General features: G+C 40.6%; 1 protein-coding gene across 16 annotated transcripts in view; it reads left to right on the top strand.

Moving 5' to 3' along the window:
- RC3H1 (ring finger and CCCH-type domains 1) overlaps positions 1 to 23,893 on the top strand; it is a 76,876-nt gene that overhangs the window by 42,657 nt on the left and 10,326 nt on the right. For 4 of the 16 annotated variants that reach the window (XM_068417084.1, XM_068417087.1, XM_068417086.1 and 1 more), the window contains exons 10-20: positions 1,554 to 1,835; positions 2,145 to 2,362; positions 3,644 to 4,020; positions 5,112 to 5,243; positions 5,848 to 6,000; positions 8,851 to 9,061; positions 10,441 to 10,534; positions 10,662 to 10,797; positions 12,806 to 12,976; positions 13,582 to 13,697; positions 15,017 to 23,339. In XM_068417084.1, coding sequence (XP_068273185.1) covers positions 1,554 to 1,835; positions 2,145 to 2,362; positions 3,644 to 4,020; positions 5,112 to 5,243; positions 5,848 to 6,000; positions 8,851 to 9,061; positions 10,441 to 10,534; positions 10,662 to 10,797; positions 12,806 to 12,976; positions 13,582 to 13,697; positions 15,017 to 15,170 — 2,044 coding nt within the window. In that variant the 3' untranslated portion in view covers positions 15,171 to 23,339. Of the gene's footprint in view, positions 1 to 1,553; positions 1,836 to 2,144; positions 2,363 to 3,643; positions 4,021 to 5,111; positions 5,244 to 5,847; positions 6,001 to 8,850; positions 9,062 to 10,440; positions 10,535 to 10,661; positions 10,798 to 12,805; positions 12,977 to 13,581; positions 13,698 to 15,016; positions 23,340 to 23,893 lie in introns of those variants that run through there. The other 12 variants (XM_068417093.1, XM_068417099.1, XM_068417092.1 and 9 more) reach the window with 8 other exon arrangements.

Raw genomic sequence — 23,893 nt, 5'->3', positions numbered from 1 at the left:
TTGGCAGGGAGAGCATGGCAGTGGTTTCCCAGCCTCCTGCTGCTACTTTGCAGGGAGAAGCTGTTTTGGGAATTGAGTGGGATGCCAAAGTAGAGCCCTAAGTTCAGCCTGGGGAGCTCACTTCTGCTCGCCTCCATGTCCAGCTGACTTGTGTGGCTGACATGAGATGCCAGAATGACTTCTGAGCAGCATATGTTTAGAGAGCTTTAGTCTGTCCCTACTCCAGTGCTTCTACTGTGGTGATAGCCTGGTTTGTTTACTCACTTTTAATGCATTCTGAAGGATGCCTGCTGTCAACACTATGTAGCTTGAATTTATAGTTTGATTAAGTGGGAAAAGGTTAAGCCAGCCAGGAAATTGGGGTGTTGATGGAGAGTTAGGAAGGTGGCTAGAAGATAGTCCATGAACTCACAGATGAACAGCTCAAATCTATATGGCAAGATCACACTTGTCTGACTTTATACTCAGTCACATCTAAAAAACAAAACAACAAAACCCCACAACAACAAAAAAAACCCTTTTTACCTATGTTGCATTGCTGTGCATGTGGGCGAACATAAAGATGATCTGAAGACTAATAGAGTATAACTGCCCCCTTATTTATTTTCTACCTTCCTAGTTGTGTTACTATCTCACTTTGCTTGTTAGATGGGATGTGAAAGTGTTGGCTTCAACCGTGTTGAAACCTTCTTGCATAGGAAATGGCCTTGTGTTCCACAATATAAACAGCAGGAACGCTCAGGCCTACAAATACGCCCTCCCACTTGCATTCTGGTATCTAAGCTAATGGCGAGGTGTTTAGTGGAGGACTTTCAACTCTGGAATTTGCTCTTTTCATTGGTCCAATACCATCAGTCTGCTGCTTTTTGTGGAGTGTTAGGTAAAAGGCTCATGTTTGTTCAGACTTACCAGAAGCAGTTAGATTTTTGGAATTACAGTGTGTTCACAGAGTTTTTATCTCTGCAAGCACTTCATTTATCAAACAATGCAAATGGTGTAAGCTACATATTGGTATAGTAACATAAATCTTAGCAAGCTGTGCTTTAAAAGATATGGCAACAAAGGCTTGGCTTATTGTTGGCCAAATGGTGCAAAACGGAACCTGTTCATCTTTTGTCACTTTAATTTTCTGCTATTAGTTTCTTCTCTGAATTAAATAGACATAGTCTGTGATTCTTATTCTGAACCTTCTGTTGCTACAGGTAGTATTTTATGTGATGTTTGGTTTTGGTTTTCTTCTGTGCAGCTGAAATATGTATATGTACAGGAAATAAGATTTTAAACTTGCTGTGTGAAGTTTAGCTGTGGATTCTTGGTGTGCTTGTCATTAAAAATCCATTCTTGTTCTTCTGATTGAAACCGCTGTTTACAGGTCAAATAGCAGTGAGGTTGTAGTCTAACAGATATTCATAGTAAACTTCTCACAAGCCCTTAGGACACTTGAATTAAAACTTGAAGCTTTCAGTATCATCTGTGTTTGAAAAATCTTGAAAATGTAACTCCTTTTAGGTTTTTTGTTTCACTTTCTTGTTGTGTGGTTTCTTTTTCTGAAGATTCCGTAAAATGAACAAGCGTCTGGTTCCCAGAAGACCCCTGAGTGCCTCCCTGGGCCAGCTAAATGAGGTGGGCCTGCCTTCAGGAGCTATCCTCTCAGAGGAAGGGGGAGTGGACTTGCCCAGAGGGAAAACTTCTGCTCTGCCAAATGGGATTGTGTCAACAGGCAGCACAGTGACGCAACTCATTTCTCGAGGGACTGACTCCGGTTACGAAACTGCTCTGAAGCCAGGGAAGATGGACCATCTGAGTAGCAGTGCCCCTGGATCCCCTCCTGACTTGTACGGCTCTTCCTAACTGTTGTTCAAAGTGTTGTGTGTGTAAATATGCAGTAGAAACAAAGTAAACCCGCTCTCTAGAAAATAAAGAGGGGTTTTTTGGGTAGTTTGTGGGTTTTTAAAGCTATTAAAGAGTACAGTAGAAAAATAAAGCTAAAACTCTGAACTGCTTTACTTCCCTGTTTGCCTATATTTTAATTGGGGAAGGTGATGTAAGCCTTCAGAAAGGGGAATATAAACAAAGAATAGTGTTGTAAAGTACAGTGTGCTGTATCAGGCCTTAGTGAGCAGTGCCATCTTTCTGCTTTTTAGGCTGGATTCTGTCCCCAAGAGCTCTATTTCTGCCTTACCAGTCAACCCTCATCCTGTGCCTGCTCGGGCACCAACAGATCTGCCTTCAGTGTCTGTCACCAAGCAGTTGCAGATGGTACCACGAGGGTCTCAGTTGTATAATACTCAGCAAGCAGACATGTTTTATCAAGATCCTAGAGGAGCTGCTCCACCATTTGAGCCAGCACCCTACCAACAAGGTAAGGTTGAGGCAAAGATCTCTATCTTTTCATACTGATTTTATTCTTTCTTCCCACTTTGGTGTTTATTTAAGCTCTTAAATTGGAGTTTTCTTGCATATCATGTGGACTATAGGCACTAATGTGGTGATGCCATAATAAAATGGAAATTGGCAGCTTTTTATGTCTTGACTGAAGACGCTAATGAAGTGAAAAGAGAAGTTTGTATCCATCCAGTGTAGCAAATCCTTTCTTCACTCCTTCCCAACTGGGCTGGATCAGGGATCTGGTAAACCTTAATTTAGCGAGTATAGAGACCAAGTGGAGAAAGATAATATTGAAGGGGATTGAAAATAAAAGGTATGGCTATTCATAAAGACCAGGAATTATTCTTATGCAGCATAAGATTGGAGAAAGAAGTGGCATAAAGTGAAATTAGTATGAAAGAAAAATAAGGAATAAGAGACTGAAAGAAGCAGAAAGAAGAAAAAGCCCTAGAAAGGAGGTAGGGGCAGAGAATCATTTTTGAGAAAGCTGCAGAGCATTTTGAAGGAAAAAAAAAAGCTTAAGTTGATTATTTTATGCAAATGAAGATCTGAGTTGTCCACAAAATTTGATGCACCCGTTGTTGACGTGCACATATTCCTGCATAATTGTAAGTAATCCAGAGATCCCAGGTAGATTTCTAAAATCTTCAGGTAACTGGGAGGTGTGAGCTTAGAAGTCTTTGGTGATTTATAGTACTAGCCTTTCCTTCTGCTGTTCAAGAGGTAGAACAAATCTTTATGTAACTTCAAATTCTAATTAATCCCAAGTTTCTTTACACAGGCAGTCGCTCTAGTATGTTGGGACAAATGGAGTTTTAGTTGCATGGATAAAGATGTACAGGCTAATCTTCAGTTTGCTTTTTAGGTCTTGTCTAGCTAAAAGCATTCCTATCAATCTGCAGAGGCATTCTAGGGAATTATTTCTGTTGGATATGCCAGCAGGACTTCTGTGGCACCTGTGGTGGGCTTAGTCTCACCGCATCTTATCCAGCTACTCTAACCTTTACACCTTGCTGGTATCTTATTTAAATAATTAAACTGTCACTTGAGCTTTGGATCAACTTTTTCAAGGTTTTCTATGGTTAATTTTTGAGTAGAAATACCGATTAGACAGTGGGGGGCAAACAAAATGTGAATTAGTTTTTACCATTCTTTTCATGATACTTGTAGATTGGAGGGTTTGAAACGATTCGTTTTTGTGGACAATTGTGCTAATCACTTTCTGTATCTTGTTTGTTTTTCCCTCTTATTTCAGGAGTTTACTATCCCACTCAGTCCATGTCTCGCTTTGTCCGACCTCCCCCATCAGCTCCTGAACCTGCTCCACCTTATTTAGACCATTACCCACCGTACCTTCAGGATCGGGTGGTGAGCCCGCAGTACACGCAGCCACAGCAGTACCCTCCTATGGGACAGCCCATATACCCCCCGCACTACGACAGCCGTCGTGTATATCCCCCTGTCCAGCCGTACCAGCGAGAGGAGATTGTCCGAGGAAGCCCTGTACCCATTGAAATTCCACAAGCAGCTGTACCTTCCTACGTACCTGAATCCAGAGACAGATACCAGCAAACAGAAGGTTATTGCCCAGTGGCTCCACATCTCGGTCAGATCAGACCTTCATGCCACAGGGTATGGGTTTTTATGTTGCATTTTTGTAGTTGTTTGAGAGAGAAAATATAAACTACTTGAGAAGCTGAATATTTTTGTGGTAAGGTGATGGTTATTGTGAGGAATGAGAAGTTTGATCTTTAAGAGAGGATATGTTTGACAAAGCTGATCAAGAGTTACTCGTCAACTCTGCAATTGTAATGATGTTAATATGTAAAAAAGTGGGCTGCTACTTAGTGCTCGAAGTAGAAAAGTGTTGTAATTAATTTTGGAAGTCTCGTGTGGCCCTGACTTCTCCAACAGAGGTGAGGTGGGAGAGGACCACTCTCTTTCTAGTGCAGATTAAATGCAGTGTGTGCAAATGGTCATGTGTGCAGTCTTGTGCTGCCCATCTGTGACTGACCATCTTTATGCCTAAATAAATACATACACAAACATACATCCCTTGAAAGAGGAACTAAAAATTCTGCTCTTCCCTATTTTCTCTACTTCAAGATTGCTAACTGGAGGGTCTTCCTAGAAGTGTACAAACTTGTTTTGGTAAATCACCAGCTGGAATTGAGTCCTGTAGAATAGTTGGTCTTAGCTGTGATTCAGATTAAAGGCTCTGAATCATATTGCTGAGTCCAGGAAGCATTTTTAATGTAGCTTATAGGTTTATCAGTTATGAGTTTGATACATTTGTGGGTTGTTTAATTCTATTGCAGAATGAATAATAAATGCTCACTACCTGTGACTAGGTTATGATCTGTGGAGTTCTACTGCTTTCCCCCATCTGACTGAAAGGGGGACTTGCCAAGGTGGAACACAGAGTCATGTTGAGCTACCTATGAGTTAAAAGATCAGTAGTTTTAAAGTTAGAAACACTGTGTTAGTTGAGGATCTAATCAGTTTTAGGCAAATAACACTCCAGGTCTTTGGGGTGTCTTGAACTAACACTCTGGACAGCGTAGGAACGTACATGTCCTATATTAAACATGGAAGTTAACAGGTAGACTTTAGCAAAGTGATCATTACTTATTATTGTAATGATACTGTCTCTTCACTGTATCTTCCTTTTCTTGCAGTATATAGTTGCCATATTTTGTAACATATTTCTGTCTTCATTTCAGCCGCATCCCAGCCTGGACGAACTTCACCGACGAAGGAAAGAGATCATGGCCCAGCTAGAAGAGAGGAAGGTGATTTCTCCACCTCCTTTTGCACCATCACCAACCTTGCCTCATCCTTTTCATTCAGAAGAGGTAAGCATATTTTGACAAAAACGTGACTTACTAGCGTGTTTGGAAAAGACTTTGGAGTTTGTGTGCTGATAGGTGAAGACAATAAGAAAATTAGAACACTACAGTGTTGGCAAGTGGGGGTAGATGTTGTACTCCAGATGGGAAGCCATTAGAGTGCAGTTTCCAGTCTCTCGACTGGCTGTTGATTCTCTGATCTACCACTGATCCTAAGCTATCTGCTTTTGCTGCAACCAAGAGAATTTGTTTTGAGGCATTATTAATTGAAGTAGTCAGTCTTCACAGTTACTGGACTTTGCTTCGTTTGCTCCTGATGTGCTTAGAATTAAGCAACAGCTTGATAGAGGTCTATTTTTTTTTTAACCAAGGTCAAAATATCACTTTCATACGGGCCAAGTGAACAGTCAGCACTGGGAGTGTAGCCAGGTGATCAGAGTTTCACACATTTTATGCTTGCTGTGGCCCAATTCCAAACGGTGATGTAGCCGATAAAAAAATAATCCTGGTGGTGTTTTTCTTCAAGTTCACTGCTGTTGAACTAAGTTGTGGTGGCTGTGAAGCTGCTTCTTCCCTTCACTTACAGAACCAGATTTTTGTGTTTGTACAGTACTTGGATGAAGACTTGAAGGTAGCTGGGAAATACAAAGGAAATGACTACAGCCAGTACTCTCCCTGGTCCTGTGACACCATCGGCTCCTACATTGGAACCAAAGATGCAAAACCCAAAGATGTTGTGGCAGCAAGGAGTGTGGAGATGGCGGTATGTAGGGATTAGGGGAACACAGAAGAAAAGTTAATATTTCTGTGTGTTGGGAGGGGCTCTTCCGTTTGCTTTCCAGGATGACAGCAGTGCTTGTACTTAAGCTCCAAAGTGCATTACAGTCAAAGAATGAATTCGCAAGAGAGGTTTTGCCATGATTCTTTATGCTTACTTGAAATGCAAAAATGATTCTGTATGGGCAGCTTGTTAATTAAACACGTCCATCTGTTGCTTCCTGTACTTCTTTCTGTCAGAGGGAGATGCTGTAACTTAACTTTGTGCTATTAATTCCTTTTAAGGCGATTGTGACTGCTGTTAACAATGTTATTAGTTTTTACTTGAAGGGCTTTGTAATTTGTGACCACGAGAATACCCCAAATTTGCGTGAAACTCTTGAGAGAAGCATAGTCACAACATAATACTAGGCTGATTCTTCTTGAGGGCAATTTCTTACTCTGTGCTGTGCTTATTTGATCATTCACTGAAGCCATGGGTGTCTGGCTCTGAGCTTATTTTGTGCTGCTGCATTTTTGCTAGGTCAGTTTTGCAAAAAGGGGCTGCTAGGGTGTCATTGGGAGTCATGAATGTAGAAGAAAAGAAAGGATTCTGAAATACCACCACTATCCTGTTTCTTCCTAACTTTTCAGCATCCCTCAGTAGCAAGAAGTATGCTGGTAGCCCATGCAAGTAGGAAGATATTCAAGTCTTCAAGAGAAAGGACTGTTTGGTCTGAGGGCAATTTCAGAGAGATGCATCTGTTTTTCTCCTTCATCTCCCATCTGCAGAAGTGTTCTGTCACCTTACGTTTATATATTGTCACTGTCATGGTGGCCCTTCTTTGGCCAATAAGGGGAGGGAGAAGAAATTTCTATCCAGAATTTATTCTTCTGTGGACAGGTGCTCACCTGTTGTAACCACTTAACTAAATAATAGGATTTTTCTGTCCAGCTTCTCCTCTTTGCCCACAAGCAGGCTTCCATGTGTCTCCTCTTCCTCGTCAGAATTAAATGCGTGTGGTTTCTGTCCACTGAATTGGTTTCCTGTAAGACCTTGAAGGCACTGTGTGAAACGGGAGCAAAAAGGAGGCTTTCTACCAGAAGCAGCAGAGCAAGAAAAGGCATTTCTTCTGCAGCTTTGGGTTTTTTACATGTCCTTTTGCTCTCTGTCCTACATGGTGTGTTTGCCTTGAGTCATAGCGCTGTCACATTTGACCTAAGGAAGTACTGAGATTACTCAGAGTCAGCTTATTGCTGTCCAAGTGGCAGCGTTCAGGAACCAACAAACAGTTCTTGTCTTTCATCCGTGCTGCTAGAAAACTGTGCAAACAAACTGGAACTTAATTAAGGGAAGTAATAGGGTTCTGGAGAAGCAACCTCCTTTTTCATTGCTAAACAAAGTGGTGTGCTGCCCCAAGGCTAGTTTTCAGATAAGCAAATAGGATCTCTGCTGCTCTTCAGTTCTTGTCTCCTCACAGGAAAGAATTCTCAGGAGACCTTCACTGCAGATGGCAAGTGGATTAATTCTTCCTTTTTTTTTATTGTTCATAAGAGATTCCTTTTTTCAAGGCTAAGAATGGTATCATCTGAGAGTGCACAATGCTGGATTTTATGCAGATGGCATTACAACTTTACTGTGTTCTTTCCCCCCACTCAGTAAATGGAAATAAATTAAAATTGCTACTAGCATCCTATGGACTCGAGATTAAAGTGTCATTTTTTTTTCAGAATTCCAAAGTAGATGCTGTCTAATGCTGCTTCCAATTCCAACGTGTTACATTTCTGGAGTTTAGCTTCCAACTCAGTTGTGACTGCCATTTTCACCCCTTTATTCCTACCTTAGCTGTGTTATCTTGTCTGTTTCTAGCAATCCTTATCCTCACTTAAAGCTTGCAGAGTTCTATTTTACTTTTGGACCATACTGAAGTTCTTCAGCCTTTGGTCAGGCCTCTTTGTTTTGTATCTTTTGTATTGAGGATGCTTTTTTAAAATCTCTTATTCATGGAAACAACCCATTGACTTGTGTTTTGAAGTTACTCACTCAAGGTGACTTCTCCTATAACTGAACTGACCTAAGTTTACCTCAGGAAAAGCTTTGTTAAAAATCTTTGTGACAATCTGTTGTTTCTTCTTCTAAGTTAAGTCAAATCGACTTATCCAGCTAAATCGAGCTTGTTTTCTGTGCACATCTTTTCCTTTGTGACTGCTTGGCAAAGTTCGTTGAGTAGAGAGAGGACATTTTATCTCTTCATTTGCTGACCAATTAAGGTGTTTGAGTCTGAAGCTGAATTAGAAATGAGGATGCTTCAAGCAGTACTACTGCTTAATGAAAAATGTGCCTGAAAATATTGCTAGGCATGTCCAAGTAAGTGCTGTACCGAATAATTCCAATTTTGAGTCATCTGCAGGCTGTTAGATGATATGATTCTTAAAACTGAGCTTCAGAGAAATTTCTTTTAGACTTTGGAAGGAGTGTATATTCTTCAGAGATGCCCACTGATCTCCTCTTCGACTTTATTCTGGAGGGGTTTTCTGTTCCCCCTTCTGTCCCATTAGACTTTCTCTGTCTTAATTTCTTTTTGCTGCTGCTCCCTTCTCTTGGATTTGTTCGCAGTTCATCGTGCAACTGTTTCACAGTGGTGGTAGTATTGGTCATCTTAAGTTAGACCATTAAAGAGTGATCAACTCTAACAGTGGAGTTATAAACTGAAGAATAGGAAGACTAGTTGAAGGATGAATGGAATAGAGAATACAAGAGAGACTTAACTATACTGGTACTAGCTTGTTGTCGAAGGAATGTGGTTTTGTTCATTTCTGAATAAGTTTTTGACTCCCTTTTCCATATCTTTTCTAGAACGTGGATAGTAAAGCCATGCGTGACCAGCGATTAGACATGCAGCGAAGAGCAGCAGAGACTGGTGATGATGACCTCATTCCATTTGGAGACCGACCAACTGTGTCGAGATTTGGGGCTATCTCTCGTACTTCCAAAGCGATGTACCAGAATTCTGGTCCCATGCAGGCCATGGCGGTTCAGGGAGCTACCACCAAATCCATCATTTCAGGTACAACTCTTGGATTTTGCTGGCCGTTGCTCTTTTCTTTAGTGCTATGGTGTAGAGCAAGTTGAAGACAGCCCCTGTAAACTTGTTTCTTGTCTTAGAAATATAGATGAGATGTATGTTATGCCACTAAAAATAACTCTAGGGCTATGCTGAGAAGCCTGAAGAAAAAGGCTGCCACTACTTCCTGTTCCACGGACAGTTTGTGCACATGTAATGTATGTGTTGGTGATTTGTCACTGTTAGGAAATAAGTTACTTTGTTCTGCTGGTCCCTCTGAGATGGGGCTGCTTTTAAATCCGTTGTGGTAGAATCCAGAAACTTACTGCTTTCTCTAATGTATAATGCAAAACCATCATAACAAAGCACTGTACTGTACTCCCACTTTATGGGTAGTTGCTGCTACAGGCTTAATGCAGCCACTGTTCTATGTACTGTTAGGCAAAGCAAATAAAGTAGGAATTGGGTTATTTTGTACATACCTATTTTCTAATCACGTATAGTGTGACTGCATATCTTACTGCAAAAGATGCGCTCTTTCTTGGGGTACACTGAATAATCTTAAGAAAAGACTTAATTACATTCCTCCAAACTTCCTTCTAGATTTTTTCAGGAGTTAACTGCTGGAAACAAAACAAAAACTAATTTCCTTAAATCAAGCAGTAGTAGAATCACAGAATGGTTGGGGTTGGAAGGCACCTCTGGAGATCATCCAGTCCCACCCCCTGCCCAAGCAGGGTCACCCAGAGCACGTTGCACAGGGTCACGTCCAGGCGGGTTTGAATATCTCCAGAGGAGGAGACTCCCCACCCTCCCTGGGCAGCCTGTGCCAGGGCTCTGGCACCCTCCAAGAAGTTTTTTCTCATATTTAGATGGAACTTCACGTATTTCAGTTTGTGCCTGTTGCCCCTTGTCCTGTCCCTGTCCTTAATTTCTAGATTTCATCACAGGTAGAACTCTGGCTTCCCTTAAAGCTTGAGCTTCAACCTGGTGCTAACTAGGTGTCTCAGAATTATCAATGAACTCTTGAGTCTTTTAGGAACTTAAGTAATATAAATAATTGCTTTCATAGTGGCTCTAAGTTTGTTTTTGTGTCCCTGTCCCCCTGCATGTCTGAAGTCCTTCACAAACTCATAAGAGACTCTGGAAGGCTGTAGTGAATCTTGTTGGATGTGCAGGAAGGGTCGTGCATTATGCACGTGAGACTGGTCACACATAGTATTTTTGTGTTCATTTCAGCAGAAGAAATGTTAGACTTCCTCACTATTAGAGGGCTGACCTTCCTGGTTATTCTCTAATTTCTGTCCAGTTCTCTGTGTTGGCTGAACTACTTAACAGATGGTTTTGTAGTAATGCGACATGGTTTTCTTCCTGTTTACCAGCAGACTACAATCCGTACGGAACTCACAGTGGCTGGGGAGGCTCTCCATATTCTCCTCATCAAAATATACCTTCTCAGGGACGTTTCAATGACAGGTAGGAATGCTTTATTTTTTTCTTTGCCTTTTTCTAACTTTTCTTTATCTATTTCTTTCTGTGCCAGCAGAGTAGAGTTTTTTTGGGGTTTTTTTGAAGTCTTATTTTTGCTTTTCTGATCCCAAAGGGAGAGACTGTCCATGTCAGATGTGGCTGGTCATGGGAAACAGTTGCCCTCAGCGGAGCGAGAGCAGCAGCTGCGCATGGAGCTGCAGCAAGTAGACCATCAGATTAGCCAGCAGACACAAATGCGAGGACTAGAGGTTGGTACCAACGTTTGGAGGAGGTGGTGAGGGGTGGTATGGAGAGAGGTGAAGCTAGTAAAGCTGCTTTTCATGTGTTGACGATCTTTCTCTGACTGTAATACTTGGTAACAACACTTAATTCTGTGATGCCAGGCATCAGGGCTGTGGTACAAGTGTAAACCTCTCTGCTTAGCAGCAGAAATTTCCCTGCGCTTCATGTGCAAATCAACACCCTACTTGCATCTGCACTCTCTGCTCATTCATGTTTGCTTTCATTCTCTCTCTCGCTTACTTCCCCTCTCTGTTGATCTGTTAACTCAGGGGCGAACTTGTGTTTGGAGATACCTGTTCTTCTTGGCTTTATTGCCATTGAAAATGTCTGATTTTATGTGCAGAAAGCTTATGACCTTCATCTGTTTCATGTGTTTGGCTTTGTGTTGTACCTGTTTCTTCCTGAATAGCACAAGCCACAAGAGTCAAGAAAATAAATATTCAAGATATCTAGCTTGTAAAATTAAAGCTTAATACTTTGTCTCCTTGCTTAGAAGAAACGTAGTCACTTGCATCATGAGGAAAGACAGGAGTCTGCATTTGTGAAAGAATTAATGAGCTGAAATCTTTGTATTTTGTGAGATACAGGAGGAGAAATGTCAGGGCGTGATGAAAGAGCTGTTTTAACAAAGCTTTAATTACTTTTTTTTCTCCTAAGGAAAATCAGTAAATATTTACTAGAAAACTATTCTAGGTACCTCGGCAACTGTTCATATTAATGTATTCCCAGAAGGAATTGCTACAGGTAGTGGATAGCAGCTTCTGCTGAAACTGTGGTTACCTAAGAACACATGTTATAGAGGAGGGTTGTTGCAGATGGGTTGTAAGAGCTCACAATTTTTACGTCACAGCAGCAGTTACAAGTAGTATGCGTTTCTTAGTTACTTGAAACATAACTTGTGTTCTTGTGCTCTTGTTTGGGAGCAAGAGGAGAAAATGTTTTAAATCTTGCATGTCTGCCTTTGCCATAATAGAAGAGTATTGGAAAGTTGCAAAAACCAGAAGTGGCCTGCCTCTCCTGCTCCTAATTATTGTGATTGTGGCAGTGTTAAATCCTACACAGTTGAGTTTTGAGCCTTGATTATACCATAATTTGTATTTGTCAGAACTAATCAGTTATTTTGAGTAATAACAGCTTTCAGTTTCTCTCTTGTGTTCAAAGCTGCAAGTAGGTATCTGAAATCCAGGAGGCTTTATTGATTTACCTGGTAGAAGGTTGTAGCAATTGCTTAATTCAGTCAGAGCGTGAAGAACTAGATTATTTTGCTCTCTTCTCAAATGAATGAGCATTTCTACTTGAAGACCAGCCAAATGTTCAGTTGTGTGGAGTAGTCGTGTGTTTGAATGCAGAGCACACGCTTATGGAACCGATTCCCAAGCATTAGCAGATTTTTGGAGTGGCTAACGTGGTTACTGCTTTTATTTGGCTGCTAGTAACTTGCAGCTTGAGAATGACTGTAGTCACTTGCCTCTCTCTGTCCCTGTGCTTCCTAATCTGAGTCAGTAAAGAGCTATGTGTTGACATCCACAGCTCTCAAGGTATTTTATATGATTTAGTAATAATACTGGCTCTACTGTAGAATTTGATAAACTCTACTACTGTAAAATAAAGCAGTAGACTTGCTTATCTGCTGCTATCTTCTGTTCAACAAATAGCTCACAAAAAAAGTAATGTTTTTGTTTGTGTGCTTAATCTTAGTTTTGAGGAGGGAGCGGTATATGGGGAAAACCCATGCAAATTTATTACAGCAAAGGGTATTTAACACTGCTTGTTTAAAAGTGAAAAGACTTGTCCACATTTAAAAAATGTTTAAACTTGCACTGGAAGCTCTTTTGATGGGGACCTTGTTAAACATGGAGAGAGAAGGCCGTGGTTTTGCAAAGAAGCAATACTCTAGAGTTATGGCCTAGAGCTCTTTCTGTGCTCGGTGTGTTGTGTGCTCAGTTGTGTATGTGCTTGGCTTTATGCATTTAGGCTGTTAGTAACAGGCTGCTGTTGCAGAGGGAGGCGACTACCCTGGCAGGCCAGCCACAGCCCCCACCCCCACCTCCCAAGTGGCCTGGGATGATCTCAAGTGAACAGCTGAGCTTGGAGCTACACCAGGTGGAAAGGGAAATTGGGAAGAGAACCCGTGAGCTGAGCATGGTGAGTGCCGTGGGGGTGGGAGGCAGAGAGGTGGAGAGCTGTGTAGCTGGCTGCAGCCCTTTCACCCTGGCAAAAAGGCTCTCTGCTGGATGACCACAGCTGGAGTCATCCACCTCCCTCTTCACCTCCTTGTTCTTCAAAACCTCCTGAGAAGTTTCTTGATTCTTCTTTGTGGACAATTTGAATTCTAGCCACTTTAAAATACTCTGCAGTTATTTTGTCACCATTTGAAAATAAGTGTGGCGCTGCATTTGTTGAAAACTGTGAATGGTCTCCAAGGTCACTGTGCCAGGAGCTCTATAAACTGCTTTAACATAGAAAACACCATCTGCAGGTACAGCCTAGCGTTCAGAAGTCTGTGTGCTGTTACAGTCTATGGTCTTTGCTTGTTGTTCCAAGAATCATCCCTTCCTTTCAGGAAATACTGTGTCCTGAGAGGATGAGCGTATCTTACCGAGTCTGTTTTCCTGTCTCATGGCTTTTGTGGGTTACACTGTATGACTCCAGTTCACAGACCTTCATCATCGCTCCCTAAGGATGAAGTCTCAAATTCTTTAAACACAATGTTAAAGAATTTTTCTTCTATCCTTTTTTTTTTTTTAAAGGAGAGCCAGTCTTCACTGGATATAAAAAACAAACTGGGCACCACTAAACAGACAGAAAATGGACAATTAGAACCGCAAAGCAAGGTTCCAGCTGAGGACCTCACACTGACATTCAGGTAACATGGGTCTTCAACCATTCTTTGTGTAACAGGAGAAGGACTTAATTAAGGGTCACTCTCTGGCATATGAATAATACCCATAGCCTCACATTGGCTCTGATGTGGAAGCATCTAGGAAAAGATTATACAAATCAAGTTTTTATAGTGCAAGCATGAATTAAGGGCCATTTCAGCTGATGAGTACATGAGTGGAACGAGACTGTGTATCAATTAACGCAACAGAAGAATTGCACTGCTTGTAAGAGCAGAAGTTGGTTGAACTCAATGATCCCTGAGGTCTCTTCCAACCTGGTTGATTCTGTGCAGTCCATCTAGGCGATATTGGATGATTAGTAGAGAGGAGCAGGAGATAAACAACCACTGTAAAAGAAATCTTTATCTGCTGTTTTAGTTTCAAAGAAAAGAAATGTTCCAAATGTGAGAGGAAAGTTATTCCGTCCTGCTAAGGTTTGTCATGTGGATGTTGTCTAGGAAGGTATGTAACTGTGAAACAAAGTTCACTTTTATTTGCAGGCAGTAATTTTTATCTCTGTAGATGCTGGGATTGATTTAAACTCACATTTGATAGTTAATTGAAATAAGATGTTGGCTGGGAATGCTGGAAATCTGCACAGCAACCATTTTCAGATGGCTGCGAGCATCTGTGTGTATTCGGGCTAATACTTGGAACAGAAAAGCTCAGATGCTGCAGATGTTTCACTAAGTCAAATTTACGTAACTTCATGGGAGCAGTTTGGAATCTGGATATTTATTCAAAAAGTGTATTAATTCAGAAAATGTTTCCCTCTCAATTGCATATGAAGTCCTATAACCAGTCCTTGAGTTTCTGCACTGCACTAGTAGTCTGGGCCTCAGTCTGGAGGCCGTGCAGAGCAGAAACTAATTTTTCCGTATGAAATTCTGGAAGTAGGTGAAATTGAAACAACTATTCCTTTTTTTAAATACAAAAAATTAAGATAAATGATCCAGATAAGTTAAATATTCTGGAATTTGTGCATTGTACAGATTGATACTGTACGTCTTGTGATATACTGAAATAACTTTGCAAAATATAACTAATCTAGAACCCTAAAAATATGTAGTGTTGCTTGTTTTCAATTAGCCTTATCTTAGTTCTTCTCTTTCTGGTAAGTACCTGCAGTATGCCAGACAACCTATTTATTATAGAAGGCAAGTCTTTACGTGTTTACATAGGTTCACAACTATTCGTTGTGATGCTGCAACAACAAATATTGAAGTCCTTTTACTTAAAATAAATGAAAAATCTCAGTAATTACTTCTCTCCACCTCCCCCTTTCTTCTCAACTTCCTTTCAGCAGCGATGTTCCGAACGGATCAGCCTTGACACAGGAGAACATTGGCCTCCTGTCAAACAAGACAGCATCTCTCAGCCTGTCGGAGGACCCAGAGGGAGGAGGAGACGCCCACGACTCCCAGCGAGCAGGAGTTACGCCCACGTCTGCTCCATGAAGTGAGGCCAGCACACCCCAGAGCTTCTCTTGCCGGGGTGTCGGTAGCTTCCATCACGTTTTTTTCCAGGAGTGATTGGAGAAACCCAGGAGCAACAGCAGTAGCAGAGCAGCAGGTCCAGAGGCAATGTGCACAAACACAACTACTAGAAACAAATCCTGCACATAGTTCACATTAACGCATTTTTTAATTAAAAAAAATGAAAATTAGCAGTATCTGCAAGCAATTCAAATTAAATTTGTTTTTGTTCTGTGAATGAACTTTATTTTAATAACTTTGGACGCCTTGGATCCCAGGGCTTAAAAAAAAAAAAGATATTATATATATACTCTGTTTGATTAATTGTATGATCTTAATGAAGTAGGTTTTTTCTTTTATTTTGGTGTTATTACATACCCAGTGCATAATTCCTTATCACCTTAATTTCTCAATGACTAAAACAACCTGGCCACTTCCTTGTATGGTTTAAGGGTAAACAAGGAATGAGGGTTGGAGAGTAGCTGTGAATTGCAGTGTCAAAAGATGTGCAGCAAACTTCATTCTTAAAACACTTCTTTCCATGGTGGCTAGGAACTGAACTCTAGCTTGTGTGAGACTTCATGCTTAAATTATTTAAGTTTGAACGACAAGTGACAGGATCTTTGCGATGCAACAGTGCAGTCCTTCATGTATGTCCCAGCACAGCATGTGTAATTAAAAAGGATAACAAAGTAGGTGTCCAACATAGGTTATTTTCTTTGAAGGTTGCTGGCCTTTTATTTTCTGTTGGGACTAAAGAGGTCAGCAGAATGCAGAGCAATCTACTACAGCAAGGGTATTTCTGAAGCTGGTGAGCTGGGGCTTGTTAGAGAGACTTAACTAACCAGTGAAGGTTGTGCAGCCGTGACCAAGGCAGAATCTCTAGAAATAGGAAGCAGAGTAAACATAAGGTTATGCAGTTGCTAGAAGAATGTTAACTGCAGGTGAGCTGGTGAACCATGGTAGTTCATCCAGTTTGCTGGGGTTTTTTTCACCCTTCTCACTATGCCTTTCAAACAAGCTTACCCAAGTCCACAGAATTAAGTTGATGCAGAGGGACTTGGTGACCTTTCTGCCTTTTGAAACAGGTCTTTCATGTATGCCTTTGCTTTTTCTTTATTGCTATTTTGTTATTATTATTAAAAACATAATAATTTCCTCTATAACCTGATTTTTTTCTTTTGTTCAGTGATACATCAGTTATGCAATTGTAATGCTGTTGTGAGGGCCTTTTACTGAAGGAGACCAACATCTTTGATTTGTGCACATCAACGATGGCAGTCTTCAAAAGATAGCGAGGAATTTTTATTTCTTTTTTAAAGTTGGCATTAAGGTCTGTGTATATTAGAATTTAACACTTGAGAATCAATCTGCAGCTTGTCTGCGAGTGCTGCAGTGAATCCTGCGTAGATTACCCTTTCATAGGGGAAAAGTTGCATCAAGATGAGCACCTAAGGTACAGCACCGATCCTGTCAGAAGTGTTGAGAAGCAAATTTGGCTTGATAGATCTTGTGTACTGCTCCTCCAAGTAGGTGCTTTGTAAGCATAAGTTGGAGAAGCCGTAAACCTTTCTAGATGTTTTCTTTAAAAGTTAAAGAAATGAAAGAGATTTTGTTCTTGCTGCACGTTTTTTTTGACTCTTTTGACATGTTCTGGGGTGAGACCCTGTATATGAAGAGCTCCGTGGAGAATGGTTCTGAAGTGCTGCTCCCTCTGCACCTTCTTGGCCTGTTCTCATTTTTGTTTCTTTCTGGGTTAGACTACTAAATGGGAAAGCACTGGTTATGTAATAAATTACTGCATTGCTTTGGTTGGGTAAAGCAAGAGTTAATAATTTTCTTGGGTTTTAGTTTTTTCCTTAACCTTAACTCCTGCTGAGGTCATAGCAACCTTGGGCTAAGCTTTGCATTCATCATACTGTTAAATAAAACAAAATGGGGGGTGGGAGGGGATACAGTCCCACTATTGCCTACCAGTAGGAGAGTCCAAACAGAAGACTCTTTTGAGTAGCAATTATTTAATTTGCCCAGTCAAGGCACCGCATTTATATACTATTTCACATTGAATTTGATTATGCCCTACAGACCTGGCTGGTCAAGGATTTGATACACATATTGGCTTGGGATTCGAGCTTTCTTTTTTATTTAAATAAAAATTTATATATAAATATATATATATACATATATACGTAGTTATATCTGTATATATATTGGGTATGTTTTAAGAATTTTTTCGCATGAGCGCAGCTGTTGTGATCAAATGTCTGGGAGGTAGAAGCACTGAATGAAAATAAAGGCATTTTTCAGCGCACACACCCACACTTTCCATGTGTCTTTACACGGGTTTATTTCGCTCTTAGGTGAACTTTGGCCTCTTCATTGCCAAGAGTAGTTTTGAAGCTTGCTTCTTTTTTTTCTAACCCCTCTTAACTTTGGGCAAAGAACCATCTTTGCACTAGAATAGCTTCATTACTCCTTGCTCCCATCCATCCATATCTCCTGTTGAGGCCCAGCATTGCAGCCCCTCACCTTGGAGCCGAGCAGAGCTAGGCTGATGCACTTCGGAGCCCGTCAGGTCTGTTCCTTCTCTGCTCTGGGTGTGAGGATGATGATTAATGTGTTCCCCTGCTCAGGAGTCAACTGACACAGGCACCCTGCCCTGTTCTCCCATCCTTAAGTGCAGAGCACCACTGTCAGGTCAGCCTTCTAATTGTTGGTTTTAATTAGTTTACTTCATCCTGCTCTGTCTTTATTAACACAAGGAGCTCATTTTAGCTGAGATAATGCAATATTCTCACCTAGGAGGACAAGCCCAGAAAGTACCTTGTTTGACTGCAGTAATTGTTGATATAAAATAAACTTTCAAAGACGGTTATGATATGTTTGAATCTACAGATTCATTTTCAACACTAGGAAGAAAATCTGGAGGGGCAAAAAACTTTTTACCTTTTATTACTCGTGTCCTTGCCAGGTTAGGAATTAATTTTTCTCCACTTTTGCTCCCAGGAGGAACTCTGCAGTAAGAGCTCTTCAGATTGCTGGCCTACATATGGTGAATGCTTCCAAAACCTGTGGGTTATAAGGGAGCCCTTACTGTTGTTTTTTTTTCTCCTTTATCCAGCTCTTCGTGCTGTACTTTGTGCATAGTGTCCTTGTTGTGATCAATGTGTCCAGGTGAATGCCCTGTTTGCCCAGTATTATAGTTTGGCTTGTTAAATAGTTTGTTTAATATCCACCAACAGTATTGATTTTTGGCTTGGTTTTTTTTCCCCCCTCTCCTCCTCTCGCCCTTTCCCTGCTTCTATGGAGAAGTTTGGTTGATTAAACAAGTCAAACAGCAAAATGCAGTGCATGCTTTTGAGTCTCTCTGGAAGCTGCACCTAAAATTTTTCCCTTTTTGTGGAAAAGCATGGTAGCGAACTGGGAGGACAGATAGCTTTACATAAAATAGAAGCATTGATGGTTACAGCAAATAACGAGGGAATGAAAATTTCTGGAGTAACTCTGTATCCTGCTACATTCATTTCTATAGCCCATCGTTGTCCCAGTTGTACAGGAATGCTGGCGACCTCAGTGAAATTGGTCTTGACTAGAAAGTAGTTTACTTCCGTCTACTTGGGCAAGAAGAAACAGTATTACAATGGTGTCAGGGCACTACTGCATCATTTGGTAGGTAAGTTAGATTTTTCTACTGCAGTAGACAACTTTGAACACTCACTGGTACCTGGGTTTCAGCCCCACCATGGCCAAACCCCCCAGAATGGGAAGCTTCAAGTGTTACGTTAAGCTTTAGTATGTCAGTGATTCAGTCAGTGTAGAAATGTTTATTCTGTAGTGTTATTTTCCTCCTCCTCTTTCAACATCTCTTCTTCCTTTCCTGTGACCCAGTTCTCTTTTCTTAATAGGAGAAACTTAGCCTTTTTCTTCTGCCCCTCTTGTATACTACTGTATCCTGTCCCAGTTCAGAGTAGGACTTATTTTATTTAGATCAGTGCACCTTTCAAACCTGCAGCACTGTTAGCCCCTTTCTTCTCAAGTTCTTCTCTGTCTAGTTTCTCTGAGCATTATTCTCTCCCTCTTGTTCCTACCTTCCTTCCTGTCCTCCTGTGGCTTGCCCATTCACCCTCCCTGATTGTGTAACAGTGACAGCTTGCTGCCTCAAAACAGAGCATTCAAATGAATTCGCTTAGCCAATAACTTCTGTGAAGTTGCCTTTTCTAATGGTGTTATTACTCAGTGATGCACAAATGTGATATTGCCCCTACTGGTAGGCAAACGGGGGAGCTGTATAAACATGGCAAACTGCTGTTTTTCTTTAAAGGAGAGCCAAAGACTTGTGCTTTACACTTCTTTTTTTTTTTTCCTGGTGTAGCCATTTTGATTGTCAAATCTTTCTAGGGTTTTGTGAGTTGACTGTATTATCCTAATAACAATTTACACAAGTTAATGATTGTCAAGCCTTATCCATGCATTGAATTGTGGAAAATCATTCCATTTAGTCACACAATTTGCAATGTACTGAGATGTATCTGGGGTATTCTGATGTGCTTTCAGTCTCTCATGCGCTCTCAGCTGACAGAAATGGCTCATTTAGAGACAGAGAAGGAACATAGAAATTTTATATAATCAAAGAAGCCTTGTCTTTAAGTGTTTAAACCTAAATTGATTACTGATTTAAAATTTCTTCAGTTACAGTAAAAGATAAATCTGTGTTGCAAATGTGACTGACTTTTAAGCCCATTGGAACTGAAAAGACTTGTCAAACTGTAGCATTACATTAAATTAGATGTGGAAGAAGCCAACTTGTATGATGATATTGTCTCTTGACAGCACGAATTGAGTAAGGTGGGGCAAATTCTTTATTAGAAAGGACTAGGAGTGAGGCTTTTCATTGATAATACAAGAAGGCCGCTTGCATTTCCCTTCCTTGATCTAACTTAAACTCTTGCAGACTGCTATTAAGGTTTTTAGGTTCAGAGATAAATCTGTAAGTCAGAGTAGCATAAACCTCATTTCCATTGCCATTTCCATTTATAAATCTGGACTAGAATGAAGCAGACTTACAGGAGAGTTATCTGAAGAACCCCAATATAAGGTGTCTTTGGTTGACTAGCTATTTCAGACCCAGCTTTAAATTCCAGGAAACCAGGAGGTTCAACAGCAGGAGTGCCAACTCATCTTCTCTAAAATGGGGAAAAAAAACCATACAAGCAGTTTGCGAGTTTTGTGCTTGTCTGTGTGTGTATGAAGAAGTTCTTGCAGTCCTAGAATAGATAGAAGGAACACAGAGCAAGACTGGGGCATGATGTTACCTTCATATTCAAACTTTGTCATAATTCACTTTCCAAAACACACACTTCCTATTCCATACTCAACTGTTACCAACTGCGTTATCTTCTGTTGAAATGTTGGGGGGGGATGAAAGAGGCTAGAATTAAGTTAGTTCAAGTTATACAATACTAGTAAGCGATTTTGGGGAATGTTATCCCAGCACAGTGTCCTTATACAGTTAACATGTGGTCTTTATTCTTGTGTAGGAAGAAGAAGTAACTGCTTAGTGCTGTCACAGTCTTCAAGGCGGTTCTTGTGATGCAGGTAGAGCCTTGATTAGCAGGGAAAGGAGAACAAACTTAATATTGATTTTCTCTATAATTTTATTTCCCAATGGCAAGTGTTATATCATGCCGTGGATGAACACTATGGTAAGCAAAGAGGGTGCAGCTTTTTCTGAAATTTCCTAATAAAAAGAGCATGTGGGAATGTGGCTTTGTCTGCACTGGGAACATCCCAGTCATTTGAAGCTTAAAATACATGACCATAATAATCAAAATTGGTTAGCTTAGTAACCTAAATAATTAGCTGATCTTTCCCAGGCAATCTTTGCAATTCCGGTGAGTTTGTGTATGATTTTAGTGCAAATTGCCAGGAGTTCAGCATTTGGGAAAGTTTAGGTGCCTGGCTTCATCCAGCAAGGCAGGTGTCTTTGGATATACAGGTTGGATGTTTTCATATTCCAGGAAACAACTTATTCTAAAATAACTGTGTTTTCCTAAAACTTCGATATCAACTTCAATGTGAACAATACAGTCTTGGGAAAGGTGGAAGCAACAGGTGGTGCAGTGTCTCTGAAAATAAAAAAGCATTAGAGATGATGGAGTTACATATGAAATGTATATGGGGAAAATATATCTGTAAGTAAAAAAATCTTGTGGAGTGTTTAAGAAATTATTTGCTTCTTTGTGGTGTTAAAAGAATTTATGAATAACTCTGTGGCAGACAGTACTCACAAGTCTTTGGCATCCAAACCAGGTTGTGTATTGGATGGATCCCACAACTGGATGTGTGCATTGACCTCTTTATTTCTAGCTTTTTAAAAAGAAACTGGGTAGCAGCGTTTTATAAATTTATAAAGCAACCTGAGGCAGCAAAGAAACCCTGTTCGTGTCACAGCTGCTGCACAGTTTACAATTGGAGCCTTTAATCTGCAGCCTCTCTTAAGTGAAGCTGCTCTAACATGGGCAAATCTAGCACATCAAATGACTTCGTTTTCTCTAATTTTAAGGAGTTCCCATGACCCCTTTAGCCTCTGCTTGCTGTGTGAGCAGCCTCTGTGCTAAGAGGAGCTTTCCTTGAAGTCAGCTTAGCAGCTGTGCTGTAGCTTGATTATTTTTTCCTATTTTCTGTAACTGGTAGCATAATGTCGAGCTCTGTCCCCATTGTATTTGTTGCTGTGGGGAGGAAGAAGTGAGGCAAAGCATGTGTGGGAGGAGGGAGGAAGAGTTGTGGGATCCTCTGTACGACAGCTCCCACCCCCTCTTTGAAATCATCTACTTCCAGTTGTGGGATTTCTCTATAGATGACTTTTTTTTTTCCCCTGTTTTTTTGTAAGCCTAGTTTTCTTTGATCTTGCTAGCTCTGTACAAGTCTCCCCGAGACATTCTGCAGTCATTATCACCTTTTTGGGTGGAGTTATTTTGATTTTTGGTTTGTTTGGTTTTTAAATAACTTTTTAACATTGGTGCATATATGCTTGGGATAGAGCTCATGTAATTTTCCAATCGTATTGATTGTATGTGATTGTGCCCTGCAGAGGTATATTTAACAAAAAAATAAAATAAAAAAAGATAGTCTAGGTAATAAAGGAGACCATGAGATTTGTTGAGTCAGGTTATGAACTATTTCTTGAATTTATTTAGGATCCTGGACAAGTGAAATTCCCTGTCTGCTGTTCTCATAAATCAATGCTAAACAAAATGTCACTGATTCTCTTTCTTTGAACTGGTTCTTTTCTTGCTTTTCTTCTTGTGCTGTTTTCTTCCTTTCCTGCTTCTCTTCCCCATAAAAAAAAAAATCTCGAGCCTTTATGGGAATGGCTGACTCTGGCTTGATGTTGTGAATATTTATTGTTTGTAACTATTGAAACATTTTAATAGGAGTAGAGATTAAGTAGAATGTATGAGAAGAATTCCATAAACTGAATTCTTCGAGTGCAGGGGAGTTTTGAAGTCTTGTACATAGAGATCTGGTCACGGGGGAGACATTCAGAGGCACGCGAGGCATTGAGATCACTTTCCTTGAAGGGTTAGATGCTTTATTACCTTTTGGAAAAACTCTTGAGATGACAAAAGGAGTAGGAGAAAGAGTTCACTATATCCAACTCCCTGTGTCTTTACTCCTGCAACACACTTTTTAAACTTGAAAGGAAAGCCTTCTAGTTATGCTGAAGTGGGACAGAGTGGATTGAAAGAGGCAAAAGGCAAGAGGATCCAGAGACCTGAAAGTCAGTATTTGTCTCCTTTATTTCTTTTGTAGAACTACAGAGCCAACAGTGTCACTTCTGTATTAAAGAACAAGGAAGTGGAGACCTATTGTGTGTGCATGGTGGTTATATAGAAAAAGCCATATGTTGAAATGCTGTTTCTTCTTCCCTCTTCACCTTGCTTTTCTCCCTCTGAAAGCTGACTCAGCCTCATCTTGCTTCCACATAGTGTCCAAGGGTCCTTTGAGTTGCAGATTCAACAAAAACAAAAAATTTTAATGAGTGGGAAGGTGGTGATTCGCTACTTGGTTTGTAAATAGATGGAAGTGTCTACAAGGTCTTATCTGCTTTTCTGTCAGCATTTATATTAAATGATAAATTAATGGAGAACACTTTGAAATATCTCTCATTTTCTGTCTGGGGTGAATGTGCATTCTTCTAAATTTTGTGTGAGGTGTAAGACTGGGTAAGACTGACTGGGTAAGACTTTTTCCAGGTCAAGGTGTGTTTGTTCTCTGCCAGGGTGGAGTGTAAGAGGTGCCAAATAGAGAAGCTGTGTGCCTCTGGAGGTCTGGTCTGGTCTCCTCTGACTCTGCCTGTAAGCAAAGTGACTCCATGTGTTCAACAGAGGTGAACGAGAAAAGATACTCAGCAAAATGGATTATTTTGCTCGAAGAGAGTCTAAGTATTTAAAAAAAAAAAAAAACAACAAAACAAACCCTTCAGAGCAAGGAGCAAGCAGCATGCCTCTAATGTTGAGCCTGTTTTGGAACTTGCCTTAAAGTGAGAGTAAGGTTTGCTCCACAGTCTGCTTTGTGGTTTTTAATCTTCTCTCACTCCTTTTTGTCATCCTTAACAAGTGATGAGCTGGCTTGAAATCTGAGACTGGCTGAACATGGTCTGATAGAGAATAAGCTGCAGCTTTGCTGAAAAACTCTTTGCTCTG

The sequence above is a fragment of the Nyctibius grandis genome, chromosome 21 (genome assembly GCF_013368605.1).
Source record: "Nyctibius grandis isolate bNycGra1 chromosome 21, bNycGra1.pri, whole genome shotgun sequence".
Lineage (NCBI taxonomy): Eukaryota > Metazoa > Chordata > Aves > Nyctibiiformes > Nyctibiidae > Nyctibius > Nyctibius grandis.
Note: the sequence above shows the minus strand (reverse complement) of the source record. Positions and strands in the feature narration are given on the sequence as shown.